General features: G+C 39.2%; 2 protein-coding genes across 5 annotated transcripts in view; one reads left to right on the forward strand and one right to left on the reverse strand.

Annotated features, from left to right (window-relative positions):
- dnai7 (dynein axonemal intermediate chain 7) overlaps positions 1 to 17,708 on the forward strand; it is a gene marked incomplete at both ends in the record, with an annotated part of 48,463 nt that extends 30,755 nt beyond the window's left edge. The window contains 14 exons of the mRNA XM_079816482.1: positions 7,835 to 7,922; positions 8,009 to 8,100; positions 8,247 to 8,351; positions 8,445 to 8,582; positions 11,735 to 11,869; positions 11,950 to 12,053; positions 12,129 to 12,426; positions 12,516 to 12,624; positions 14,511 to 14,671; positions 14,755 to 14,941; positions 15,056 to 15,270; positions 16,932 to 17,090; positions 17,211 to 17,324; positions 17,433 to 17,708. Of these exons, the coding sequence (XP_079672608.1) occupies positions 7,835 to 7,922; positions 8,009 to 8,100; positions 8,247 to 8,351; positions 8,445 to 8,582; positions 11,735 to 11,869; positions 11,950 to 12,053; positions 12,129 to 12,426; positions 12,516 to 12,624; positions 14,511 to 14,671; positions 14,755 to 14,941; positions 15,056 to 15,270; positions 16,932 to 17,090; positions 17,211 to 17,324; positions 17,433 to 17,708 (2,181 nt within the window). The remainder of the gene's footprint in view (positions 1 to 7,834; positions 7,923 to 8,008; positions 8,101 to 8,246; positions 8,352 to 8,444; positions 8,583 to 11,734; positions 11,870 to 11,949; positions 12,054 to 12,128; positions 12,427 to 12,515; positions 12,625 to 14,510; positions 14,672 to 14,754; positions 14,942 to 15,055; positions 15,271 to 16,931; positions 17,091 to 17,210; positions 17,325 to 17,432) is intronic.
- Positions 17,709 to 18,068: 360 nt separating this feature from the next.
- Positions 18,069 to 23,993, reverse strand: part of lrmp (lymphoid-restricted membrane protein) — a 30,668-nt gene continuing 24,743 nt past the window's right edge. For 3 of the 4 annotated variants that reach the window (XM_079817765.1, XM_079817767.1, XM_079817766.1), the window contains 11 exons: positions 22,921 to 23,123; positions 22,611 to 22,689; positions 22,446 to 22,503; positions 22,302 to 22,329; positions 22,034 to 22,174; positions 21,700 to 21,834; positions 21,469 to 21,613; positions 21,339 to 21,382; positions 21,182 to 21,250; positions 21,044 to 21,096; positions 18,069 to 18,933 (listed from right to left, as the gene is read on the reverse strand). In XM_079817765.1, coding sequence (XP_079673891.1) covers positions 18,675 to 18,933; positions 21,044 to 21,096; positions 21,182 to 21,250; positions 21,339 to 21,382; positions 21,469 to 21,613; positions 21,700 to 21,834; positions 22,034 to 22,174; positions 22,302 to 22,329; positions 22,446 to 22,503; positions 22,611 to 22,689; positions 22,921 to 23,123 — 1,214 coding nt within the window. In that variant the 3' untranslated portion in view covers positions 18,069 to 18,674. Of the gene's footprint in view, positions 18,934 to 20,378; positions 20,499 to 20,663; positions 20,751 to 21,043; positions 21,097 to 21,181; positions 21,251 to 21,338; positions 21,383 to 21,468; positions 21,614 to 21,699; positions 21,835 to 22,033; positions 22,175 to 22,301; positions 22,330 to 22,445; positions 22,504 to 22,610; positions 22,690 to 22,920; positions 23,124 to 23,993 lie in introns of all 4 variants that reach the window. The other variant, XM_079817764.1, reaches the window with a different exon arrangement.

Below are 23,993 nucleotides of genomic sequence, written 5' to 3' on the forward strand. Positions count from 1 at the left end.
CTAGACTTTGAAATAGACGCCCCTAAATAGACGCTGAGGCTGAAATTGGTCACTTGTTCACACATTTTCTATTTTCTACATGGTGAATGGCATATAGTGCACTATATTGGGGATAGGGAACGATTCAGACAGTGTAAATATGCTTTCAGTGGAGGCGAATGAAGTCTGGTTTCACGTTAGTTTTACGCCCACCGTCCAGAGACACCAGAGCACAGAGCGGATCACATGTGCGAGTCAGCGCAGACAACAAAACATATCGGACCCATTTGAATTCTGCACAGAATGCTGTTTTTCAAAGCGATATGGAGGAGATTATGATGAGAAACAGTTAGAGAATAGGAGGAAACTGCGGCCCTACCGAGCTGAAAGGCTCTAGTCAAACTATGATATAAACAAAACACTATTGGCTGTTTTTAAAAAGGGGAGGAGCTACTTGATATGTCCCAAATTACTATATAACACAATGAATAATGCTGCTCGTTTCAAGGCACTTCAGTGGGCCTTTAAAATGCACACCAGTATTGTTTTTTTCTAAGGCATGATTATAAAAGCGACTTAAATGTCCTAATTGAACTAAGGCCTAATCCTGGCTTAGTCTAAGCCCTGTCTGTGAAACCAGGCTTAAATCTTAAAATGGGATGCAACTTTATATCTTGCAATTGTCTTTTTCACACAACCATCTCAAATTATAATTATATGATGCAATTTGTCTTTGCCTTTATTTTTACCTCACAATTACCTTAATTGTTACAGATGGAAATGGTTTCCATTGTTTCCCTCAAGTTCACACTAACAGAGTAATCATAAGTGTAGATCATTATATTAATGAATGACACAAGCAGACACACTCTGGAAGAGTGTATGAGAACTGAACTGAGCTGGACGATGACATAATTTTTTGCAAAAACTGCTTTACAGATTAAATTAACTAATTTAATAATTTATCTTTACAACGGAACTGAATCAACACTTCAGCTGAAAAACAGCTGAAATGCATTATTTTCCCTGTATGTTATCACGGTAAAGCTAAATTGAAACTATCTGTCTTGTATAAAGCGCTATATGCAGTATATAAAGGCTACTTGTCTTGACTAACGTTTGATAACCAGTAAGTGTCCAGATACTTTTGTTGCCATCATTATTGTTTTGTCATTTGAATCCTTAGAACTTGTGTTGAAGCTATATTGCTTGGATTTTATTGTATTACGCACTGACATACATTTTGTTTAATGTGACTTAAGTGTCCAAATACGGTTTGAGGCCACTGTAGATAGAGACAACAAAGATTCTGACGTCCGATGCTCGAAAGGAGTGTGCGCAACAACAACGGTTTCTGGATGCTTTCCATGTTACATTGTTTAAGCCGAGATTTACAGGAACGTTTAGACGGCGAGTGCCCGCTGGCTTGGCGCTGTCAAGCGTTTGCAGCTTTAATCTGATCTATTATGCTGATGAGTTTGACTCGGTTCCAGAGCCTTCAGTGGCTTCACACTCACACAGTGAGCTGGCAGCCGACTCCATCACCTGCGCTGGTGAGCACACCGACACTTTGTCACTCAGTCACACCTGATCCGAGTCCAAAAGCGGGTTGTTCACACCAATTCTAGTTCACGTTCTCTCCTCGAGCGTGCCAGAGAACTCCTTTGTCTCTGGAAATTTAAGTAAGAGGAGGTGTGCTTCTCTTCCTTCCTGGGATCTTACGTGTGTGTGTGTGTGTGTGTGTGTGTGTGTGTGTGTGTGTGTGTGTGTGTGTGTGTGTGTGTGTGTGTGTGTGTGTGTGTGTGTGTGTGTGTGTGTGTGTGTGTGTGTGTGTGTGTGTGTGTGTGTGTGTGTGTGTGTGTGTGTGTGTGTGTGTGTGTGTGCGGAAGAGAGGCATGAATGAATTAATGATGTCTAAAGTAAGTAGGGCATGTTATGATGATGAATGTGTGTAAAGTGTGTTCATAGGACAGCGGAGCAGGAAGTAAGTGTGAGCGAGTGGAGACCAGCTTCAGCCCTGCAGCTTCTAAACTCTAAGAGATGCTCTCCAACAAATCCTCTCATATATCATCACGATACACAGTCCCAGCACTCCTCTCTCCCTCATACCTATGTGCTCTCACTGCCCCTTCAGCATGAATGCACATTTCCTACAAGATGCTTTGGAATGTTATAGGCCGGAAACTAGCATAACAAAAATTAAAGGGATAGTTCAATGACATCATTTACTCACCCACATTTCGATCCAAGCCTGTATGCCTTTTTTTCCTCCCTGGAACATGATGAGAAAAGTTTAGCAGATTGTCCCAGGTGCTCTTTTCTGTCCAAAAATACAAAACAATGAAATGTTTTAATGAATAATGACTCCTTAAGCAATGCATGATTTCATAAAGTAATTTGGTTTTGGAACGACATTTTCATTTTTAAAGGAACCAGGCCTACTTAAAATGTGTGTATGTGCACTAAAGTATCATTATAAATGGAAAAAAGGTTTAATAAGCATTTTTTTTACAATATGGTGTCGCTAAAAGGAGTACTCTAATCATACACTATATTGCCAAAAGTATTAAGACATCCCTCCAAATCACTGATTTCAGGTGTTCCAATCGTTTCTATGGCCACAGGTGTATAAAATCAAGTACTTAGGCATGCAGACGCTTCTACAAACATTTGTGAAAGAATGGGTCGCTCTCAGGAGCTCCGTGAATTTTAATGTGTTACCGTGATCAGTTTCCATCTGTGCAATAAGTCCATTCGTGAAATTTCCTCACTACTAAATATTCTGCGGTCAACTGTTAGTGGTATTATAACAAAGTGGAAGCAATTGGGAAAAACAGCAACTCAGCCACGAAGTGGTAGGCCACTTAAAAATAACAGAGTGGGGACAGAGCACACTGAGGCGCACAGTGCGCAAAAGTTGCCGACTTCAATAGCTACAGACCTCCAAACTTTGTGTGGTCTTCAGATTAGCTCAAGAACAGTGCGTAGAGAGCTTCATGGAATGGGTTTCCATGACCGAGCAGCTGCAGTGATGTAAAACACTTTAGAGCAGTGGAGACGTGTTCTCTGGAGTGACAAATCACGCTTCTCTGTTTGGCCATCCGATGGACGAGTCTGGGTTTGGCAGTTGCCAGGAGAACAGTAATTGCCTGACTGCATTGTGCCAAGTGTAAAGTCTGATGGAGGGGGGATTATGGTGTGGGGTTGTTTTTCAGGGGTTGAGCTTGCACCAGTGCACAAAGCAAGGTCCATAAAGACATGGATGAGTGACTTTGCTGTGGAGGAACTTGAGCGGCCTGCACAGAGTCCTGACCTCAAACCAATAGAACACCTTTGGGATGAATTAGAGCGGAGACTGCGAGCCAGGCCTTCTCGTCCAACATCAGTGCCTAATCTCACAAATGCTCCATATTTAACCCTACGGATTAAGAATGGGATGTCATTAAAGTTAATGCGCATGTAAAGGCAGGCGTCCCAAAACTTTTGGCAATATAGTGTATATCGATATATACACTACACACACTACCGTTCAAAATGTTGGTGTTGTGTACGTTTCTGAAAGAAATAAATGCTTTTATCCAGCAAGAATGCATTCAATTGATCAAAAGTGACAGTAAAGATATTTATAATGTTAGAACAGTTTTCTGTTTAGAATAAATGCTTTTCCTTCGAACTTTCTATTCATCAAACAATCCTGAAAAATGTTGTAAATCCTTAAAACTGTTTTAAATGTTGATAACAATAAGAAATGTTTCTTGAGCACCAAATCAGCATATTAGAATGATGTAGGATCATGTGATACTGAAGACTGGAGTAATAGAATAAATTACATTTAAAAAGAAATATTAAAATAGTAAACGCTGGATGAAACGCTGCATCAACAGACACACATATGCTCTATCTATACAATCAATCAAACCCAGTCAATCAAATTCCACTCATTTGAACCCAAGATGATTCAAAGGAAAAAGGTGAGGGATAGAATGTCACTGAGCTGAGAATAAGTTCACTCAGAGGTCACTGGAAACCTTGCAATCTTCTCTCTCTGACCGCAAAAGGACAAAATATCCAAAGGCAAATCTGAGGCAAACTCAACTACAGGAAAAAACAAACCAAAAAACAAAACAAAAGAAAAACATCCCCCTTCCACGACGGCCATGAAGACAAATCCAATTATTTGTGTCTCATGTTGCAAATTTGTTCTAATGGATGGAATAGGAAAATAAATAAGTGCCTGCAAAAGGAAACAAAGGGATGCGATTTCTAATTAACATGAAAGAGAGACGAAAAGACGTGTTAGTAAACCCATCTTTCATCCTTCTCCTCTCCTTATAGCCGGCACATTTGTTTGTGCCCGAATGTTGTCTTTTAGAGGGAAGCGTGTTTCCGTTTCGCCAGCAAATTAAATGTCAACAGATTTAACATCGGCTCCAATCTCATTTTTTTTCTGGAGCGTTTTGTCGATTTTATTGTTCATTAAGCGTTTTTTTTTCTTTAGCATTGCTTGCGCTCAAGCAGCTTTATTTGTCACATCTTGGCTTTGAAGATCACAAAGGCCTGGGACAATAATTAGGTTTAGTGTAATTACGAACTGAGCATAATGAAAGAGTTGAAGGGAAATGTCTGGCCCTATCTGCTCACTGCCTCTCTCCGGATAACCATTAATCCCACATTAGCCCTGCACTGTCACTCTAAACAATTGCTTTGAGAAAGATGGTATTATCAGATGACCAGGTCACACACAGATACTGAATTTGATATCAAAGATGTAGGGAGAAGTTAGATCGCTTCAGCTGTGTTGTAAAACACTGAGGTTTAGATACTGTCAGCAAGCTGCATTTGGCCCTAAACAACAGAAATAATGAGAGAAAAAGTCATTTAACAGAGCACTATAAACCAAGGAGTTTGCCTCACACAAGCCTAAACAACCAATCTCTGGTTTGCTGTTGTTCAGCTCAAACTAAGTTCAAGAAAGCGCATCGTAAACAGCCTCGTAGCATGTTTTTTGTCTTCTTCTGTCGTTTTGACAAGAAAACACCTTTTTCGATTAGCTTTATAAATACCCCAGTAACGTACCTGATTTAGGGCTTTTATACACTCCATGCTGTGTGTAAATGAGCGTGTGACAACTTTGCTGCACCTAAATATCTGCAAGCTCTTTTGACAGTCTGGAGACAAGAGCTGTTTAAAGACACTAAAGGGCAAAAATATATATATATAATGTTTTAGTTTGCTCAAAAATGTTATAATATTGTTAATTACTTATTAATAATATTAGACAATTTAATTATTATAAAGTCTTAAATACCCAGAGAGCTGTTTATTGCACCCATTTGATAGATAGATAGATAGATAGATAGATAGATAGATAGATAGATAGATAGATAGATAGATAGATAGATAGATAGATAGATAGATAGATAGATAGATAGATAGATAGATAGATAGATAGATAGATAGATAGATAGATAGAGATGGACGGACGGACGGACGGACGGACGGACGGACGGACGGACAGACAGACAGACAGACAGACAGACAGACAGACAGACAGATAGATAGATAGATAGATAGATAGATAGCAAGTTGACCTCACATGTTAGGTATTTGGAAGAATGTAAGTAACCAAGCAGATCTCACCCCCCATTGACTACCATAGTATCCCCCCCCCCCCCCCTACTATGGTAGTCAATGGGGGCCGAGATCTGCAAAATTTACAAACATTCTTCCAAATATCTTCCTTTGTGTACAGCAGAACAAAGCAACTTATACAGGTTTGGATCTGAGCACTCTGGAAGGACAAGTGTAGTTGAAGAAGGTCACTATAACATTTTGGTGCATGGCCAGGCAAAGCCTTGTATACAACAAGAGAATTTTAAAATCAACCCTGGACTTAACAGGAAGCCAGTGGAGAGAGAAAATAGGGTCCCTAAAAAGCCTTGCGACTGCATTTTGGACAACATGCACACGAGATATAATATAAATAGAATTACAGTAATCCAATCTTGATGTGATAAATGCATGGTTCACCAATTCCAAATCTTTCCTTGAAAGATGCTATAATTTTTTAGTAAATCTCAGATGATCTATTCCTTTAATAACAGCACTAATTTGTTAGTCAAACAAATAAATAAAATAGCGAAGAATTAAAGATCACTCCAAGATAGATGACAACATCATATTTACAAACAACACCAATGATCCAAATAAATATAATAATGTTATTGTCTGTCTGTCTAACAAGTGGCTGCATTTGTCAAGACAATGTCACGCTCCTGTTTCAGTGTCTGGATAGACATGTGGTGTGTAAGCACACAGATGAAACTCCAGATGGCGAGGACAGACCTGTGCAGCGTAATGCAAGAAAGAACAGCCTGGGTGTGTGGACAGGTTCCCAAAATACTGGATGTGTTGCTTCTGCCAGCCTTCCTCAAGACGAGTGAACTGTCCCAAACATATGTAGTGCAAATTACCTTTGACCAGCAGATGAATTTAGGGTGATGACTTACCCTCTTAACCACATAACCTCCCAATCCCAAAGGTTAACTCTCAATGTAGTGGGGCACTAGCTGGAGAGATTCGAGCTGCCACTGGGAAGAAAATGAGGATTCAGTTAGCTCAATATTACATTAACAAGTAGACACAAACTATTATTCTATTTTAAACTTCAATTATGACTCGAACCATGCTTTTTGCAAATAACATTTAACTAGTTAATGGTCTAATGCAATGAGAGGATTAATATGTTTAGCTTTAAAACAGATTAACATGAGAAATGTAGCCACTCTGAAACTATAGACACGACAACTTAACTGTATTTATGATTTCACTGTACAGAATGAGGGCAGTATTGAACGCGAGAAACAGCATTTGTAAACAGAAATGGACAAAACATAGTGTAGCATTAAATACCATGTAGAGAAGATTCAAGAAGTCTGTGTGATAAAAAAAAATAATTAAAAAAACGAAGAAGACTCGTCTTGTGCGCCATCTTGTGTAAAGAAGACAATACTGCTGCAAAAGTCTTATTAAACATGACCAGGAGATGGCAATATTGACAAGCTTTCACACAAGCTTATTTCTTGCAAAATGAAATGAACAAAACTCTGTATTAGGACGTTGAGTACACTTTTAATGGTTGTTTGTTAGTTCTTCACCATGTGTTTTGGGATATTTTCTAGCAGCCAGTTTATAGGTGAAGGTGATTGTTTTCTATCTCGCGTGCGCCGTTGCCATGGTGACAAGACGCCCGCCTGCTGCCGAGAGCTTGTCAACATGGTGAGTCAAGTTTCCCCAATGTTTTTGAGAAAAAAAATATTTAAAGCAACAAAATATATGCACATATGTGCTATAAATTCTATTTCTAATCAAGCAACCATGGCTGCGTATTAAATGAAACATAAGTTGCAAAAACGAAAGCTAAATGTTAACTTAGCATTCTGGCATATGTTACCAAAACGCCTGTCTGATTTATTATTTACCTTTTACTTTTTTCTGTCATGTTTTCCCCTCGATCCTTTTATTTGCTCTTCAACAGCCACCAAAGGATGGAAAGGTATGTTGTTTGATGGGAGTCAATGTGTTTTTAACAGCTTTCAATGTACAATTAGTTTTATTTTATTAACATTATAAATGTTTGTAAGTTAGGTCAGGTAGGTTTATTGTTAAAAATAAAATACCAATTTTGCCAGTAAAATAAAGTCTATAGGATAACATATCACTTAAAAATGTGTTTTAATTAGAAATTGTAGTTTTGTAGAACAGCTATAAACTTAAGTTCAAAAATGTTTAATTTAAAAAGGAAAGAAATATAATCTGCTCACTTTCCACATCAAAAATAATTTGCATTTTCCAGTCTGCAAAAAAGAAAGGAGGAAACATCAACAAGGCTGAGAGGGAGAGACTGCAGAGAGAGGCAGATGAACAAAGATTAAGAGAGGAAGGTATGTCTGCAATATTAATTAAATTAATACATTTTAATTAGTTTTATGATTTATAACAAATTTGTGTACTGTGTTTTGTCCTGTAGAAGAAGCTCGTATCATTGCTGAACATGAGGAGATTGAAAGGCTGGAGAGGGAGCGAATAGAACAAGAGAAGCAACAGCTACTTGAAATAAAGGTCTGATGAACTTTCATTTGAACATTCACAGTTGGGTAGCAGACATTTACCTGCAGGCTTTAGTGCATATGCAGCTGTCTGTACTGATGGATTGTGTGTGACAAGTTTGGTTGTGATGATTGATTGACGCATGTCAATGTCCACAGGACAGAGAGCGCAGAGAGGACGAGCTGAATGAAATGCGGCACATTCTAGATGAGAATCACTCTGCAGTCACCACGTGGGAATCAGAATGCAGGAACAAAGCAAAGGTACAAGACTCATGTAGCTTTATTCAGACATCTCAGGTTAATTTTGAGGCTTCTTTAAGTGTTTAGGATGATTTGTTCTCTGGTCTTTTCTAGTGGGAGCGTTACATGCGTTGCGATGGCAGTCCAGACCCAGCTGTGCAGCCGGAAATTAATTCCTTCATCAGTTTGTGGAGAGAAGACTCAGAAACCCAAATCCAGCAGGTCTTGGAAAACTGTGCTCTGGCTCTTCAGGTGAGACCAGCACTCTGGATATGTTGTTTTCATGGTTTCAAGTCAATTATTGATGACTAAGGTGATCCTGGTATGTCGAGGATCACTATTATTGATCATTTTAGTATTAGATGTGGCACATAACTCATCCCTCTGTGCTAGGGCCATGATTGGTACCTCAAATCATGTTAATTGTTAAGGATCCAATGTTTAGTTTTCTACTGGGAAATGATAAAAAAGCTGATAAAATGGAGCAAAAACAGACAATATTCTAAGACTAAAATAAAAGTCACCTAACATTAACTTGTTGTATTGAACTGTTGTATGAAATCAATAGGCTATCACATTTGCATTTGTGCTGATATTTGGGAAAACAGCACTCTATATATTAAAAACAAGAACTCATACAAGGACATTTTTGCCCCATGTGTCTTAAATTTGTATTAATATTGGTGGCATTTTTGCCCGTAGCCCCTGTCACTTCCGTGATGACAGGGGGCGGGGCTCTTTTTCGAGTGCCAGCAGAAGTGATAATAAAATAAAAACAATAATGACAAAGGAACAATATCATTAGAATCATTTTCAGACTGATTTTCTTTCCAGCTAATGAACACTAAAAATCTTCAGCCAATCAGAATCAATCCAACTGTAAAGCACTTGAGAATTTAAAGCGGAAAATAGAGGAAATAACTGGTATGGGACACCAGGCAGTTAAAGGGTTAGTTCACCCAAAAAAGAAAATTCTGTCATTAATTACTCACCCTCATGTCCAAACCCGTAAGACCCGTTCATCTTCGGAACACAAATTAAAGGGGTGATGAATTGAGAAATCAACTTTCTCTTGAGCTTTTGATATATAAAAGGTCATGGTAATATAAGAATATCCTGCAAGTTTCAGAGCTGAAAACTTCCTTGTTAGTCAAAGAAAAGCTTTTATAGACACCAGTCCCAGAAAACGATCGATCTCAGAATGTGCCCGGCTATTACGTCAGAGTGAAGTGAAGCACCACCTCAACAGAAGAAGAATGCCTGATTCTGTAGCCCCGCCCACCGACCTGTGCCACTAACATAACACAGGCCTACATGGAGCTAAACCGCATCGAATTTCTAAACATACCACATAAGCTTAATTCTGATTCCAATATTATGAATGCATGGATGGATGAACTTTATTTTTAATGAATATCCAGCTCACGTGGGGAAGACTTTGCGTTTGTTCCTTCATTTCTGATCACGGATTCGTTTGTAAACAAGAGACTGAATTTGCAGACAGGATGAGATTACATGAATGAATGAATGAATGAATGAAGCAACACACTAATGTGAGTAAAACATGTTTTTATATGTGATATTGCATTGTTACAGATCATTTGATATAGATCTATTGATTGTGTACGTGTCTAACTTAACATACCTTAGCACGCTGTCAAAGGCTGGAGAATCCTTTATTTGTGGTTCTTGATGCACAATCTTTACTCTCGACTTGATATTTGAAGGAAAAATACTTCGCGGAAGTTTTGATTATGCAGTCTGCAACGTACTGGCATGTGTGCGCATCTGTGTGTGTGTGTGATGCAAGGTTTTCACGCTTATAGCCACCGATCGGGTGGGCCAAGTAATAAAAAAATAATATTCCAATCAATCGCGGGTGGATGAGAGATAAATCATTGTGTTTGTTTGATAAAGACATTTTGCCAGCCCTGTGGGACGGATTATTCCGGTTGCCATTTTCCCACATGCTTCAAAACAATCCCTCACGGTGCACTGGCGGGCAGCCGAAGCTCATTAAATATGCAAATCTTATCCAATCCTAGCCGTTACTTCCAAGTCTTCAGTGTGGCATGCCCATAAAATCAGAGCGTGCAGGAGAGAGCCTCAAAACCAGGGTAGGAAATAGCCCATTACTTATTCATTATGATGTTTCTGAATGTAAAAACCACACAAACGTAATAAGTTGACCTCAGACAACAGTATTTAAAAAAAATGCCAGTTCATGACACCTTTAAAGATATTTTTGATGAAATCCAAGAGCTTTCTGACCCCTCCATAGGACAGCAACACAACGACCGCTTTCAAGGCCCAGAAAGGTAGTAAAGACATCGATAAAATGGTCCATGTGACTCCAGTGGTTCAACTTTAATGTTATGAAGTGACGAGAATATTTTTGTTTGTTTTTTGTGCACAAAAAGTAAGGACTTTATTCAACAATCGCTTACGCGATTCACGTAAGCACCACAACATTGAAGCATGAATAGCGTAAGATAGTAACAGGGAAGATTATACATAGTTAAATAAAAGTCGTTATTTTTGTTTGTTGTTTTGCACACTAAAAGTTTTCTCGTCGCTTCTTAACATAAAGGTTGAACCACTGGAGTCACATGGACTATTTTAACGATGTCTTTACTACCTTTCTGGTCTTGAAAGTGGTCATTGTGTTGTTGCGGTCTATGTGGGGTCAGAAAGCTCTCGGATTTCATCAAAAATATCTTCATTTGTGTTCAGAAGATGAACAAATTACGTCTTACGGGTCTTACGGGTTTGGAACGGCATGAGGGTGAGTAATTAATGACAAAATTCATGTTTGGGTAAACTAACCCTTTAAAATAAACACAAATTTTAACACATACACAACATTCTGAGGATGCAATGTTTGCGTGTTGTTCAAAAAAATAAAATGCAGAAACAACGTACAAACAGTGTTGTTTACATGTTAAAATTTGCGTGTATTTGAACTGCCTGGAGTTCCATAGCAGTGAAATGAAATACATGCAAGGTCTATAGACAAGTTTTTTGAAAACTTATTTTAACTTAAGCATCACATTTGTAATTTGTCATTCGACTCGAATGAAACAATCAAACGCATCTATACAGTGCATATTTGCACAGAAAAACAATTGAAAAGGAGCGCAATGGAATGCAAAAACTGGATGTGTCAATGGAAAGTTATTGTTCGCTTGTGTGGATCCTAGTTATCATTATAGCAATCTTTATAGTTACCGTTCTCTGGCATTTACTGTACATTGAAACAGGGATATTTAAAGAGGGTGGGGTTTTATTTGACTTGCGCCAACAATAATCACACTACCAACCACATAGCAATGCCCTGGCAACCACACAAAACATTGTTACAAGTGTTTTCTTCAAAAAAGTCTAAAACAATTTATCTTGGGCAGTTAACAGATGAACTGGACTTCCTTTTGAGTGAGGGTCCTGAGCTATGCGCTGCTCAACAGTATCGAGAAACCGCCCTTAGTCTACAGAGTATCATCCTCTACAAACTCAACCAGGCCACTGAGGAGCTTCTTAAGGTGCGAGTTCTTCTATCTTCCCATGCATATTTCTATTTCAACAAATACTGGATATAATATGTGTTTTGCCTCCCATCCAGTTTGCAACATCTAGTTCTGACATCGAGACTGGCAACATGCAGACTGTAATCCAGGATGACAACATTACTCTTTGTCTGTGGGCAAACCTCAACAAAAATCCAAGGTTTGTCTGCCTTCATGATGAAATTTAGGCCCTATTGTAGGACAAGGGAAATATTTGACAATCTAGGTTTTCCAGGTTTAAAGGTTACCGATTCGAGGAGGTGGGTCTGGGCTTTGAGCTGCCGAAACCACTGGCTTTAAGTGACATCGCAGTTCGGATCCTTCACACACGCTATGACCACCTGTCCCACCACAGTGAGCGTGAACAGGTCCAGAGAAGGAGATCCATGATGGAGGGCATTCTCATTTCGCCATCTGAGAGTGCTGCAGCGGTGCAAGATGGGAAGGTAGAGGTAGAGGGAGAGGGGGATGCGGGAGAAAGCTCAAAGCAGGAGGAAGAGAGCCGTTCAGTCAGATCAGAGAGCAGGAAGAGGGTGAGTGAGGCTTTGATCATGTGTACACTGTGTACTTGTTTTCTAGTGGATTCTGTTGTTGTTAATATTAATGTGTGTCCATGTGTCAGAGTGCTGTGAGTGTGATCTCAGCTAAGGAGGGGAGGAAGAGCTCTTCAATCAAGCTGTTAGAGGAAGGAGAAAGTCAGATGGAGGGAATCACTACAGGATTAGAAGCAGGTTTGGTCCCTACTTTTTATCGTCTTTCACTTCTGGATTTTCCTCGTTTACTCCTTTTTTTTAATGAAACAAAATATGATTAGGATGAAATCTTAATCACATAAAAATAACATTTATAATTTGTTTTGGTTAGCTATGATCATTTGTAGAAGACCACCAATGCTTTAAATTATAAACTGGATTGTTCTGTATAATAGTCAAATTGTGCACATCAGTTGAATTATAATAACAACAACAACATTAATGGACCAAATGCAATGTGTTTGATATTATCAGACAGGCCAGTTAACTGGCAGAATAATTTTATTGTGGTTATTATTAATCGAGTATGTATATGGACACTGATGCCACGATTTTATAAAAGCAATAAACCACTGAAGGATGTCACATCATAGTCTACCTCACAAAAGCATGAACCGCACATCTGGGACTGCACGAGTTTGAGGTGCAGGGTTTCCACGGGTCTTAAAAAAAACATCTTGATCTAACCTTCCACAATTTAAGGCCTTAAAAAGGTCTTATATTGGAGCAGTAGTCCTAAATTCAATGTCATGGCATTCAATTAGAGCCCTATGATTTCTGCGATGCAGAAAACGTGGATGAATACTGTATAATACAGAATGTCACAGAAGTTGTCAAATTTTAGATGAAAGGGACTTAAAGGGATAGTGATAATGACAATTTTGTCATCATTTACTCACCCTAATGTTGTTCCAAACCTGTAAGACTTTCATTCATTGTATAAAGCGATCAAGTCTCTTCAGACTTTGGAATAAACCACTTGATTCAATGATTCGTTTTACGATATCTTTATGAACTTTTTGAAGTGTCAAAGTGGTAGTTGCTTAGACTGTCAATGGGAGGACAGAAATATTTCCGATTTCATTAAAAATATCTTCATTTGTGTTCGAAGATGAATGAAAGTCAGTAAAATTTAATTTAACCATTAAGAAACATTTTAAACAGAATAAACTATAAAAAAAAAAAAAACAGATTTCATTAGGCCCTAAATTTAATTGCAAAATTAAATCGCATGCGCTGCAAAAAATGATGTTCTTCCGGTACAAATCCAAACATCAAACCAAAATCAAAATCAAAACAAACGAAAGACAAAACAAAAGATCAAAACATCCTTAAATCAAGATACATTTACTTGACATGCAAAATTAAGAAATTAAGCCCTGTTCTTTGATAAATTGAACAAAATTAGGTGAGTTTATGCTTGATTCAAAAGCAAGTAATTTTCATACCCAATTAGATATTTGTTCTCGTTTTAAATCATAAAATGACTTTCACAAGATTTCTTATCTCAAACTTTGAGCTATTTTTGTCAAATTAATTAAAAAGGTATGGAGATCTGTTGGAAATGTTATCTTCAATCTTTGGAGAGTTGCTAATACAACTCATTGTGTGCTTAGACATTTACATTTAGAGAACATATTGGCATGTTATGTTCCCTTTAATTTATTCATTCCATTTTCTTTAATTAGTCTTAAAAAGTAAACATAAAACCTGCAGAAGCCCTGGAGTTAAGATCTATGTTAATATGCACATATTATAGTTGCTATGTTGCTTGGCATAAAAAGCCTAGAATTACACTACTGAACTCTTTTAAGTGGCAAATTATGTTTATTCTAATTATTATTATTATTAATAAACTATGCTTTGCCTGGCGCCTAAAACACGCTTACATGTTAGGATGATATCCAATAAATCGTTAATGTCAAAATTATATACTACTTTTAATTGAATAAAAAGAAAAACATACTGCAAGTGAATTTAGGCATCTCGACATTATAACAAGGTATGAAAGATGGATTTTAATTTTGAGATCTGCTTAAGATTACATTGTGTTATTAAACTAATCTCTAATGCATTGTCTCTAGACAATGGCTCCAACCCATCACCAACTGAACTGATGCTTGACAGTGCTGACATGCATTTAGTGGATCTGCAACAGTTCACACCCTTGGGCGGAGTCTTCTACTTTGATGTCTTCCATCTACCACCCCAGTCTCATATAGTGAAGGGCTGGGAAATGAGAGAGGTATATGTAATCAGGGACACTTTGCAAGAGATCATAAAGAGTCATTTGTATTAACAATCATTTGCTGTTGTGCTTCCACATAGTTGTTAGAGACAGGTCTCCAGTTCTTCCCCTATCCCACAGAGCAGTCTCGCATTCAGAGCTCTACCTCAGTGAAGCTGGATGAACAGAGTAGCGCTGTTGCCTCATTGCCTGTAGGGGTCACTGTAGCTCTGCCTAACTCAATAATGTTTCTGGAGGAGCCGCAAGTGGCACGCTGGGATCCTATCGGTGAACAATTAACACCACACATACAGTACATGCAACAATAGATTTTGTATCGTATACATTCATATCTTGTCCGCATTTTACCTCATGCCTGTTATTGGTCACTGTTTTCTGTAGGCCAACACTGGCGGACGGACTGCATCTCTGAGACAAATTATGACGCAGAGACCCGCAGCATCTCCTTTCAGATGAATGCGTTCTATGCCTTCACATTTCTGCAAGAGTCTTACGCTAATATGCCTTTCCAGTCATGGGAGCTAAGGCCTCTGGGCCAAGACTCAGCATTGTTGACAATCACTGGAGCTCTTACTGAAGTCAGCATCACCGTCAAGGCAAGAGAGGCCCTGTTCAAAGATATCTAAAAATGTGTTCCAAATTCTTAAAATTAACAACTAAAAGTCAAGATATTTCTTAGTATTTGGTTATTTTATAACAAATATACATCTTTCTAGTTATGCCTAGCACTAAAATATTTTATTGGGTAGAAGTGTCCTTCAAATATTGTTGTGGAAAATAGGGGTTCCGCTTATCTTATATTTCATCAAATATTTTACGTTTTTGACTTTTATAGTCACGAGGGAACATTTCCTATTTCCTTCCCTACCCGTTTCTGCATATTCATTCCACCACATGACTTTGATTTGGAGGACAAAAGTGTTTCAAATATTAACAAGCAGCAAAATACACTATATCGCCAAAAGTATTGGGACACCCCTCCAAATCACTGAATTCAGGTGTTCAAATAATTTCTAAGGCCACAGGTGTATAAAAACAAGCATGCAGACGCTTCTACAAACATTTGTGAAAGAATGGGTCGCTCTCAGGAGCTCCGTGAATTCAAGTGATCGGTTGCCACCTGTACAATAAGTCCGCTGATGAAATTCTCACAACTAAATATTCTACAGTCAACTGTTAGTGGTATTATAACAAAGTGGAAGCAATTGTGAACAACAGCAACTCAGCCACGAAGTGGTAGGCCACATAAAAATCACAGAGCGGGGGTCACAGTGCCCAGAAGTCAATAGCTACAGACCTCCAAACTTTGTTTGGCCTTCATATTAGCTCAAGAACAGTGCGTAGAGAGCTTCATGGAATGGGTTTCCATGGCCAAGCAGCTGCATCGAAGCCTTAAGTTACCAAGTGCAATTCAAAGCATCGGATGCAGTGGCGTAAAGTACGCCGCCACTGGACTCTAGATCAGTGGAGACGTGTTCTCTGGAGTGACGAATCACGCTTCTCTGTCTGGCAATCCAATGGACGAGTCTGGGTTTGGCGGTTGCCAGGAGAACGGTAATTGCCTGACTGCGTTGTGCCAAGTGTGTGTGTGGGGGGGGGGGGGGTAATTTCATGCTCCCAACTTTGTGGGAACAGTTTGGGGATTGCCCTTTCCTGTTCCAACATGACTGCGCACCAGTGCACAAAGCAAGGTCCATAAAGACATGGATGAGCGAGTTTGGTGTGGAGGAACTTGAGTGGCCTGCACAGTCCTGACCTCAACCAGATAGAACACCTTTGAGATGAATTAGAGCAGAGACAGCGAGCCAGGCCTTCTCATCCAACATCAGTGCCTGACCTCTCAAATGCGCTTCTAGAAGAATTGTCAAAAATTCCCATAAACACGCTTCTAAACCTTGTGGAAAACCTTCCCAGAAGAGTTGAAGCTGTTATAGCTGCAAAAGGTGGGCCAACTCCATATTAAACCCTACGGACTGAGAATGGGATGTCATTAAAGTTCATGTACATGTAAAGGCAGGCATCCCAAAACTTATTGCATTATAGTGTAGTTTTATTAAAATACATGCTTGTCACAGAGCAGGTGAACTCAAAATTACTCAATGTATGAAGTACATTTATGTATTTTGAACATATGAATAGACAACAAAAAAAGAGCATTTAATTGATCTAAGCCTTCATTTCAAAGCCAAATTGTTTTCAATACATAGTTTGCCCTCGCTCTGTGTGCAAACTGATCGATAGCCTTTTTGTTTCTCAGGATAAGCAGTGTATGCTGCAAATGGAGGAGACAAAAGACCTGGATCATCTTCTAGGGAAGTGGATGAGCCCCTCAAAACTGCAGAAGGCCATGAGGAGAGCTGGGATCAATATATTTGTGAATGAGTATTCAGACAAGTATGTCAGCATCAACTCAAAGGTAACAAAGAGGCTGAATTGCATTGGAGCCAATTCACTAATTCACTGTTAAATAGACCAGTTATAGAAACCCATAATGTCACAGCTTTGAGCTTACCTATATATATTTTTTCATTTTAAGGACCCATTAATAGAGCATACAGTATATGAACAAATGGCCCTAATGTCCTCAGCCGTGGCTTTTTCCTGGAGCCGCTGGAACGCACAATGCGGACAAGAACACCTTGTTCTTCAGGTATGTCATACACTCCTATAGACAGATTGAAGCCCTATTTAACTACGGTGCAGATTCTTTTTAAGCAGGCAGTACTGTACATCTGACCTTTAACCTTTCGACTCGTAGGCGTGTGAGCAGCTGGAGGCGGGGCCAGTGGCTGAGGAGGCGTGGTCTCTTTACCTGCTGGGTGCTCAGAGGAACCAACATCTGAAGATGAAAGAGCATGACAACAGCTTCTCTCATGAACTGGCCAAGGGCAGTGAGTTCCACTCCACGTTTCTGCACATGCTCAGACAGGACATGAGCAACGAGGGACAAGCTAGAGTCCGTCAGTCTCACCATCTCTACACAGACACCGTACAGAGGATCCTGTGTGCAACTCGTGTCCTCACATATTCCTGAGAAGAGAAAGCATAAACACCCAGAAACAGGCAACATGCATGCATCGAAAACATTTGACTCCTGTTTTGAACTTGTCATTATTGCAACAATTTGATAATATGCAGAGGATATGAAATAACACCCTGCATACTTTTCTATCTAACCAGCAAGTGGAGCCAAATCATCTAGAATATTTCTAACACCAGCAATAAAATGTATAGCAAAAACAATTGCAAAAGTTTTTATAAATGTATAAAAGAAACAAGATCTCAGAGCACTGACCACTGGGCTAAACCATTGACGTTGAAATAAACGTTTAGAATACAACCATCCTTATATGCTTCATAAATTCTTCCAAATAAAATGTATAGATAAATAGGTGATATTATTTGGATCAGTTTCTTTTATTGTGCAAAGTCTTTCTCCCCCCCCTCTTTGGAACATACAAAAGTGAACATTTAACAATGAACACCAAACCAACAGCTTAATGAGGTTAAAAATTGTGTTTTAACAATTAATAATATCAGGAAAAAACATCTACTGCATAAAACTGTAAAACAATAAGTTAACAAAAAGAAAAAAACATTTTTTTAAAAATCTCAATACTCTTTCAAACTTCCCATAAAAATACACTGATCAATTTCAAAACGTTTAAAAAAAAGGCAGCCTTTTCGGGCAACCAATATATGATGATCGACATTCACACTGTTGCAGTCTACTCATCTCACTCCAATCCAAATATTCACTGTGTGATTGGCTGGCACTGAGTGTCTCATACAAATGCTTATAACAACACGGTTTGTGTACACAGCATCCAAGCAGTCTCAAGACGCCCACATTTCTCTTTACCTTCAGTAAGAAATGGTCACAAAGAGTTCTGTTAGAAGGACAGGCAGCAGTGTTGCATCACAGCTCGAGTAGCCAGAGTAGCCGAGTTTTTCTGAATGTCAGGACCGGCTACTCCAGCCTTGCAGACCCCCCCTGGTGTCACACAGGGGGCTGGGCGTTGTGCCTCAGCCCAGTATAGGGCCACAGAAGCTGCTGGATGGTCATCCAGGAGTCCCCGGTGCCCACAGGTGCTGCATCTACTGCAGGCTGTAACATCAGGCTTGCCAAGAGGGCCAGTAGAACAGCTAGCACTACAAACAAGGCCACCCAAATCCAAATGCCCCTGGTGCCTCTGGACACTGCAGGCCGCCCCTCTGTCAAACTGGGTGGAGCTTGACCTGTTGGGCTGGGGCTGGGACTGGGGTGGAGAGTGAAAGAAATGTTTAAAGAAAAGTATAACAGCATACCTTCAGCAACAAAAAGCATGGCTTTTTTTTAATACCAAACCAGGAAAGAGCAAGTAAAATATTTGTGTTATTGTAATCAGCTACAGAATACTTCATACAGTATATATCGTTAGGCCAGTAAAATACTCTGTACAAGCAAGAAATGTAGACCATGTGGGCTCATTGTACATACTTAACGTGCATTCCTTAGGAATCAATAACACATGAAATTGAGCTTGCATAGCTAGAAGCATTCACTTGCACATACTTGTATAGAGTATGCTCTGGGCCTTATTATTAGAAAATATACAAAGCAGGTCATAAAAAGCAACAAATGATATGAAAAAAAAAGTCAGTCTGAATGGGTGAGACGGCCGAGGCAACCTGAAGAGAATAGGTTGAACATTTAAAGGAATGTGAAAAATGACAGCTGTTGCTGAAAGCACATGATAAACAAGACAAATATGTATGCTCTGTGATAGACCGATACATAAATAGGTCAGGCCGGTTAGTCGGCCGATACTTTACCATTTTGAGGTCAGCCAATAAATGATTAATAACAGCCGATTAACAGAAGCAGCTGCAGTTTCAAAATATACCAGCGAGGTCAATTTCATACTTGAATTTTGAGTGTTTATTAAAATTCAGTGAAGTGTGTTTTATTGCTTTTCATATTTGATATTACTCACACACACACAGTTTAGGGTCGGTAAGATTTTTGAAAGAAGTCTATTATGCTCACAAAGTTCTAATATACAGAAAAATATTACAATTTAAAATTAGTTTTCTATTTTAACATATTAGATGCTATTTATTCCTGTGATGGTAAAGCTGAATTTTCAGCATCATTACTCCAATCTTCAGTGTCACATGATCCTTCAGAAATCATTCTAATAGGCTGATTTGGTGCTCAAGAAACATTTCTTCTTATTATCAATGTTGAATAATAAGAAGAAATATAAATATCTCCATCCCTCTCTCTAGTTATCGGTCTACCACTCATCCTGTTTTTTTTAGGAAAACACCCCAGAGAACGTCAGCAAACAACTGTGGAATCAAAGTACAAATTCGCAAATGCCCACAACTGTCCACCAACGTGGACAAAAAAAAAAATTTGGATGGATTTTCAAGAACTTTGTCTTCTCTCTGAAACCACAGGTGGGCTGATTAGATTAGATTGCTGCAAACAGAAGCTGAAGACATGCAGTGAGTCATAATGTGTGCTGAAGATAAATGCAAGGCTAACACACATTACGGATGTCCAGCGTCCATTCAGAACATAATTAAAGTTGCTTTTCCCTAGCTTAGCTGTAGGAGCAAAAGGCAGGTGACGTCATTGACAGAAAACCCTCAATTTGTAGTAGATAATGCCTGGATGCTGAAGCAGAGAAATAATGGAGGCGGAAGACACACTAACATCTTAGTTGGCATTATGAAGGAGGTGATTTTGATGCCCAGTTCTGTTAAGCTAGTCCTTCTGCTCGCTGGTTCCTCTTTCGGCTCCTCCTCCGAGTGGGAGTCTGTATCATATCCATACCTGTGCAAAGTTTCACACTGCACTGAGTGTCCACAATCTTGGCTCAAGGCCTCCATTGTGGGTCTGCATGACAACCTTTTGATGGCACATTTGCTTTATGATTTTTGACATGAAATGGATGCAAAAGACGAACGGTACACAACAGTTCTTCACGCGTGACCTTACCTATTCATCAGAGTGGGCTCGTCAATGTCGGCCCAAGTACCAGAGCTAACAAATCGCTTTAGAGGTGGCCTCTTGGCTGTCATGATCCTGTAAAGCGGTTGACACACAACCATGACATCCTTTCTCGCAATGCAAAGTGCAGAAGTTTAGAAAAACAATCGGCATGCAACTCCGGTAGAGGTCATGGGTTCTATTTCCAGAGAACATACTGGTAAGTGTATAATTTCAATGCACTTTAGGTCGCTTTCAATAAAAGTGTCTGCCAAATGGATAAATGTTGTGAGTTTTGGGTCACAATAAGCCTTGTTTTGGGGGACAAAGTAAAAGGCAGTTGTGTTTTGTGGACCATGCAATCTCAAAAACAGCATCTATACACTTACCATGGTGACCGACGGGAGAGTCTCTCGACATCTGTCTCTGCCATGTCTTTGGGCTGTGAAACAGAAACCACTGTTTATTCAGACGTTCCACTTCTCTTTACCAAAAGCATCTCTCTAAGAATAAAGTGGACTTCTCACCATTTCAAAATGGGTCTGTCCTCCAACGCTGCGGGGAATGGCAGCTATACTGATGCGTCGGCTAGTCGCCTTGGGGCAGAACACAAAGATCAGTAAAAATAAACTGCAAGCTGATCCATGATCTTAACAACATGGTGTGTTTTGTTCCATAACTCACTTTGAAAATGTTTGCCGCTGACTGCTTCTTGTTTCTAAAATCCTCTGCAAGAACAAAAGAAATCCCTAGTGATTAAGACACAAAAGAGACCGGCATGATTACATTTATTATTATTTTGGTAGGGACTTACCCCTCTCAGAGGACCCAAATGGCTTCTCATTTGGTGTGAGGTTCTCCCTGAGCTCCAACAACTCTGCATGCTCCTTGGTGTACATCCTCCTCAAGTTCTCCACATGCTGAATCATCACCTCCACCGTTTTACCCACTCTAGTCTCCTATACATGCAAGGAAGCTGAGATGTAAACAAGCAAGCTTCTTTGCTAACTTTGTCTTTAGTGGGCTATTTCAGCCACACACAAACCTGATGAATGGCCCCAAGCATCTCTGAACGGCTAGAAACTCTGGTCATGGACTGGATGAGGATCTCAAGGTTCTTCTGCACACGATGGATGATCTCCATGGACTGGTTATCCTCCTCACACCGTGGGATCAGGGCCTATTAAACAAAACAGAGTGTTATAGTAAAGCTACTTATTCAAACAGAGGAATTCAGATCAAATTTGGGAAGAAATTTGTGAGCTGAAAATTCATTGTGCTGAGGAGAAGACTCCTTGCTTGCATCAACATAATAGACTTGCTCTAAATGCATTATCTAAAGAATAAAAATGATTTTATTCCTGCACAAAATGACAGACCTGCAGTAGACCTTTACAACCGTTCAATTCCTTGCGGACGTTCTCCTCGGCCAGGTCCCGTGAACGTTCCTCCATGCGTAGTCTCTTCTCCAGGGTGAACATGTCACATTTGAAGCCCAGAGAGAGACGGTGGAACTCCGCCTAGCAGGAGAGCACACAGTAAACACTTTCACACTGAGAAAACTGATTTGCTTTTGTAAATATTTTAGCTTATTCAATAGTTTAGAATGTAGTTCAGGTCTGTTTGGGAAAAAAAAAAGCACCGTACCTCAATCTCTTTGTCATTTGGCGACAGGCTGCAGATGAAATGCACATTTCAGGGAACATGAATATGTCAAGTGAATCATGTGAAGATATGTTTATAACAGATTCAAATTTATGGATATCAATTCAGCACACAAAGCATTATAACCTGTTCTTGTCATCTTTGGTGGAATCGGTGGCATTTTCAGAGATGATAGATGTGTCACCTAAGGGTGGAGGAGGAGATTGGCATTGAGGAAGGACAAGATATTATCTTAAGTAGAACTAGATGGGAAAAAGTCAGCTGGAGAGAGAGCATTTATCTATAAAGTACCTGCTTTTTCTTTGGCCACTGAAGGCTTGCCGTCCTCCTGAGCTTTTTGTACCTCAATGGCTTCCATACTGCTCACTTCCTGTAAGAGGACCGTTTCACTTTGTATATGCCATACAGGCATTTCAACTTCAGCACATTTACTACAGTAGTTTATGCTGGACATCAGATGGCATGTTATGAATGTTGATTAATAGGAGCACAAACCTCTTATGTAATTAAGAGTATTTCATCTGGAACAGCAAGTAGGACTGCATTGTCCTGGCTTTTGTTACGTTTTGTTTAGTAAGTACATGCTGGTGAGAGTGCTTACCTTCTTGAGCTTGTTCATCAGAGTCAGGGGGTCTTTTTTGGAGCCTTGCGCAGCAGGAATTGTTGGAAGATTTCCCTCACTGGCAGCGGGGCCAGAGGTCATGTCCTTTGCTTTTTCAGAAGGACCCTTTGAGGAGTCAGGTGAGGCTGTTGAGTTTGAATCAGATGTGACCACTTTCCTTTTACTGTCTGTTTTGTCTTTGTCTAAAAAAAGAATAAAAGAAAAGAGAAGAGGCGTTTAGAGAGAGAGAAGCAGCTCTGTTATGAAACCTAGTGAGCTACCAAGCAGACAAGGTGAGAGAAATGTTGATGTAGATAATAATAAATACTACTAAATTGTATTATTCAAAACATAGTTTGGTGCAATAAATAAAAATGGACTTTCCTTAATATTTTAGTTTGATATTAACTTATGCTTGGAATATTGCACAGTTATCTTAGCAGCATGCTAACGGCAAACTCCATTGGAATCAATTGTGAGTCGAGTCTCATCTGCACTACTACTGGTATGACCATAGATATATATATATATACACGTATTCATATCTATGGGTATGACGCCCGTAAGCTATCAAGTTAGAGTGTTACAAATCAGTCACTTATGAGATTCCATTTTTGTTATGAGGCTCCCTATGTAGGCAGTACACTGCAATGCAGCTCACCAGTGTTATTTTAGTATTACTTATATACTATTATATTATTAATACTAAATATTTTGAATGCTTTTATATTTTCAGTTTTCATTATAATTGTGTGCTTTTTTGTGTCATTATTATGCGTTTTTTTTTCCTGTTTAAATGTTTCCTATTTAGCTTTGGGTTATATTTCAGTTTTAGTAATTTTAGTACTTCAACTTGCACTTATTTTATTTTAGTTGGTTGCCAAGGCAACATTTCTAGTTTTCATTTATCCTCCTGGGTGCCACTGTCCACGTACAAGGACATTATATTTGAGTGAATTTCTCTGACACCATACATGTCACAGTTTTAAGTCTGGATGTCCTGTAAAGAGAACATTCAGGGCTTTTCAGAGATACCATTTATTTTGAGGTTTCTTCTCCTTCTCCTTGGTCAC

The sequence above is a fragment of the Gobio gobio genome (genome assembly GCF_949357685.1).
Source record: "Gobio gobio genome assembly, chromosome: 5".
Classification (NCBI taxonomy): Eukaryota; Metazoa; Chordata; class Actinopteri; order Cypriniformes; family Gobionidae; genus Gobio; species Gobio gobio.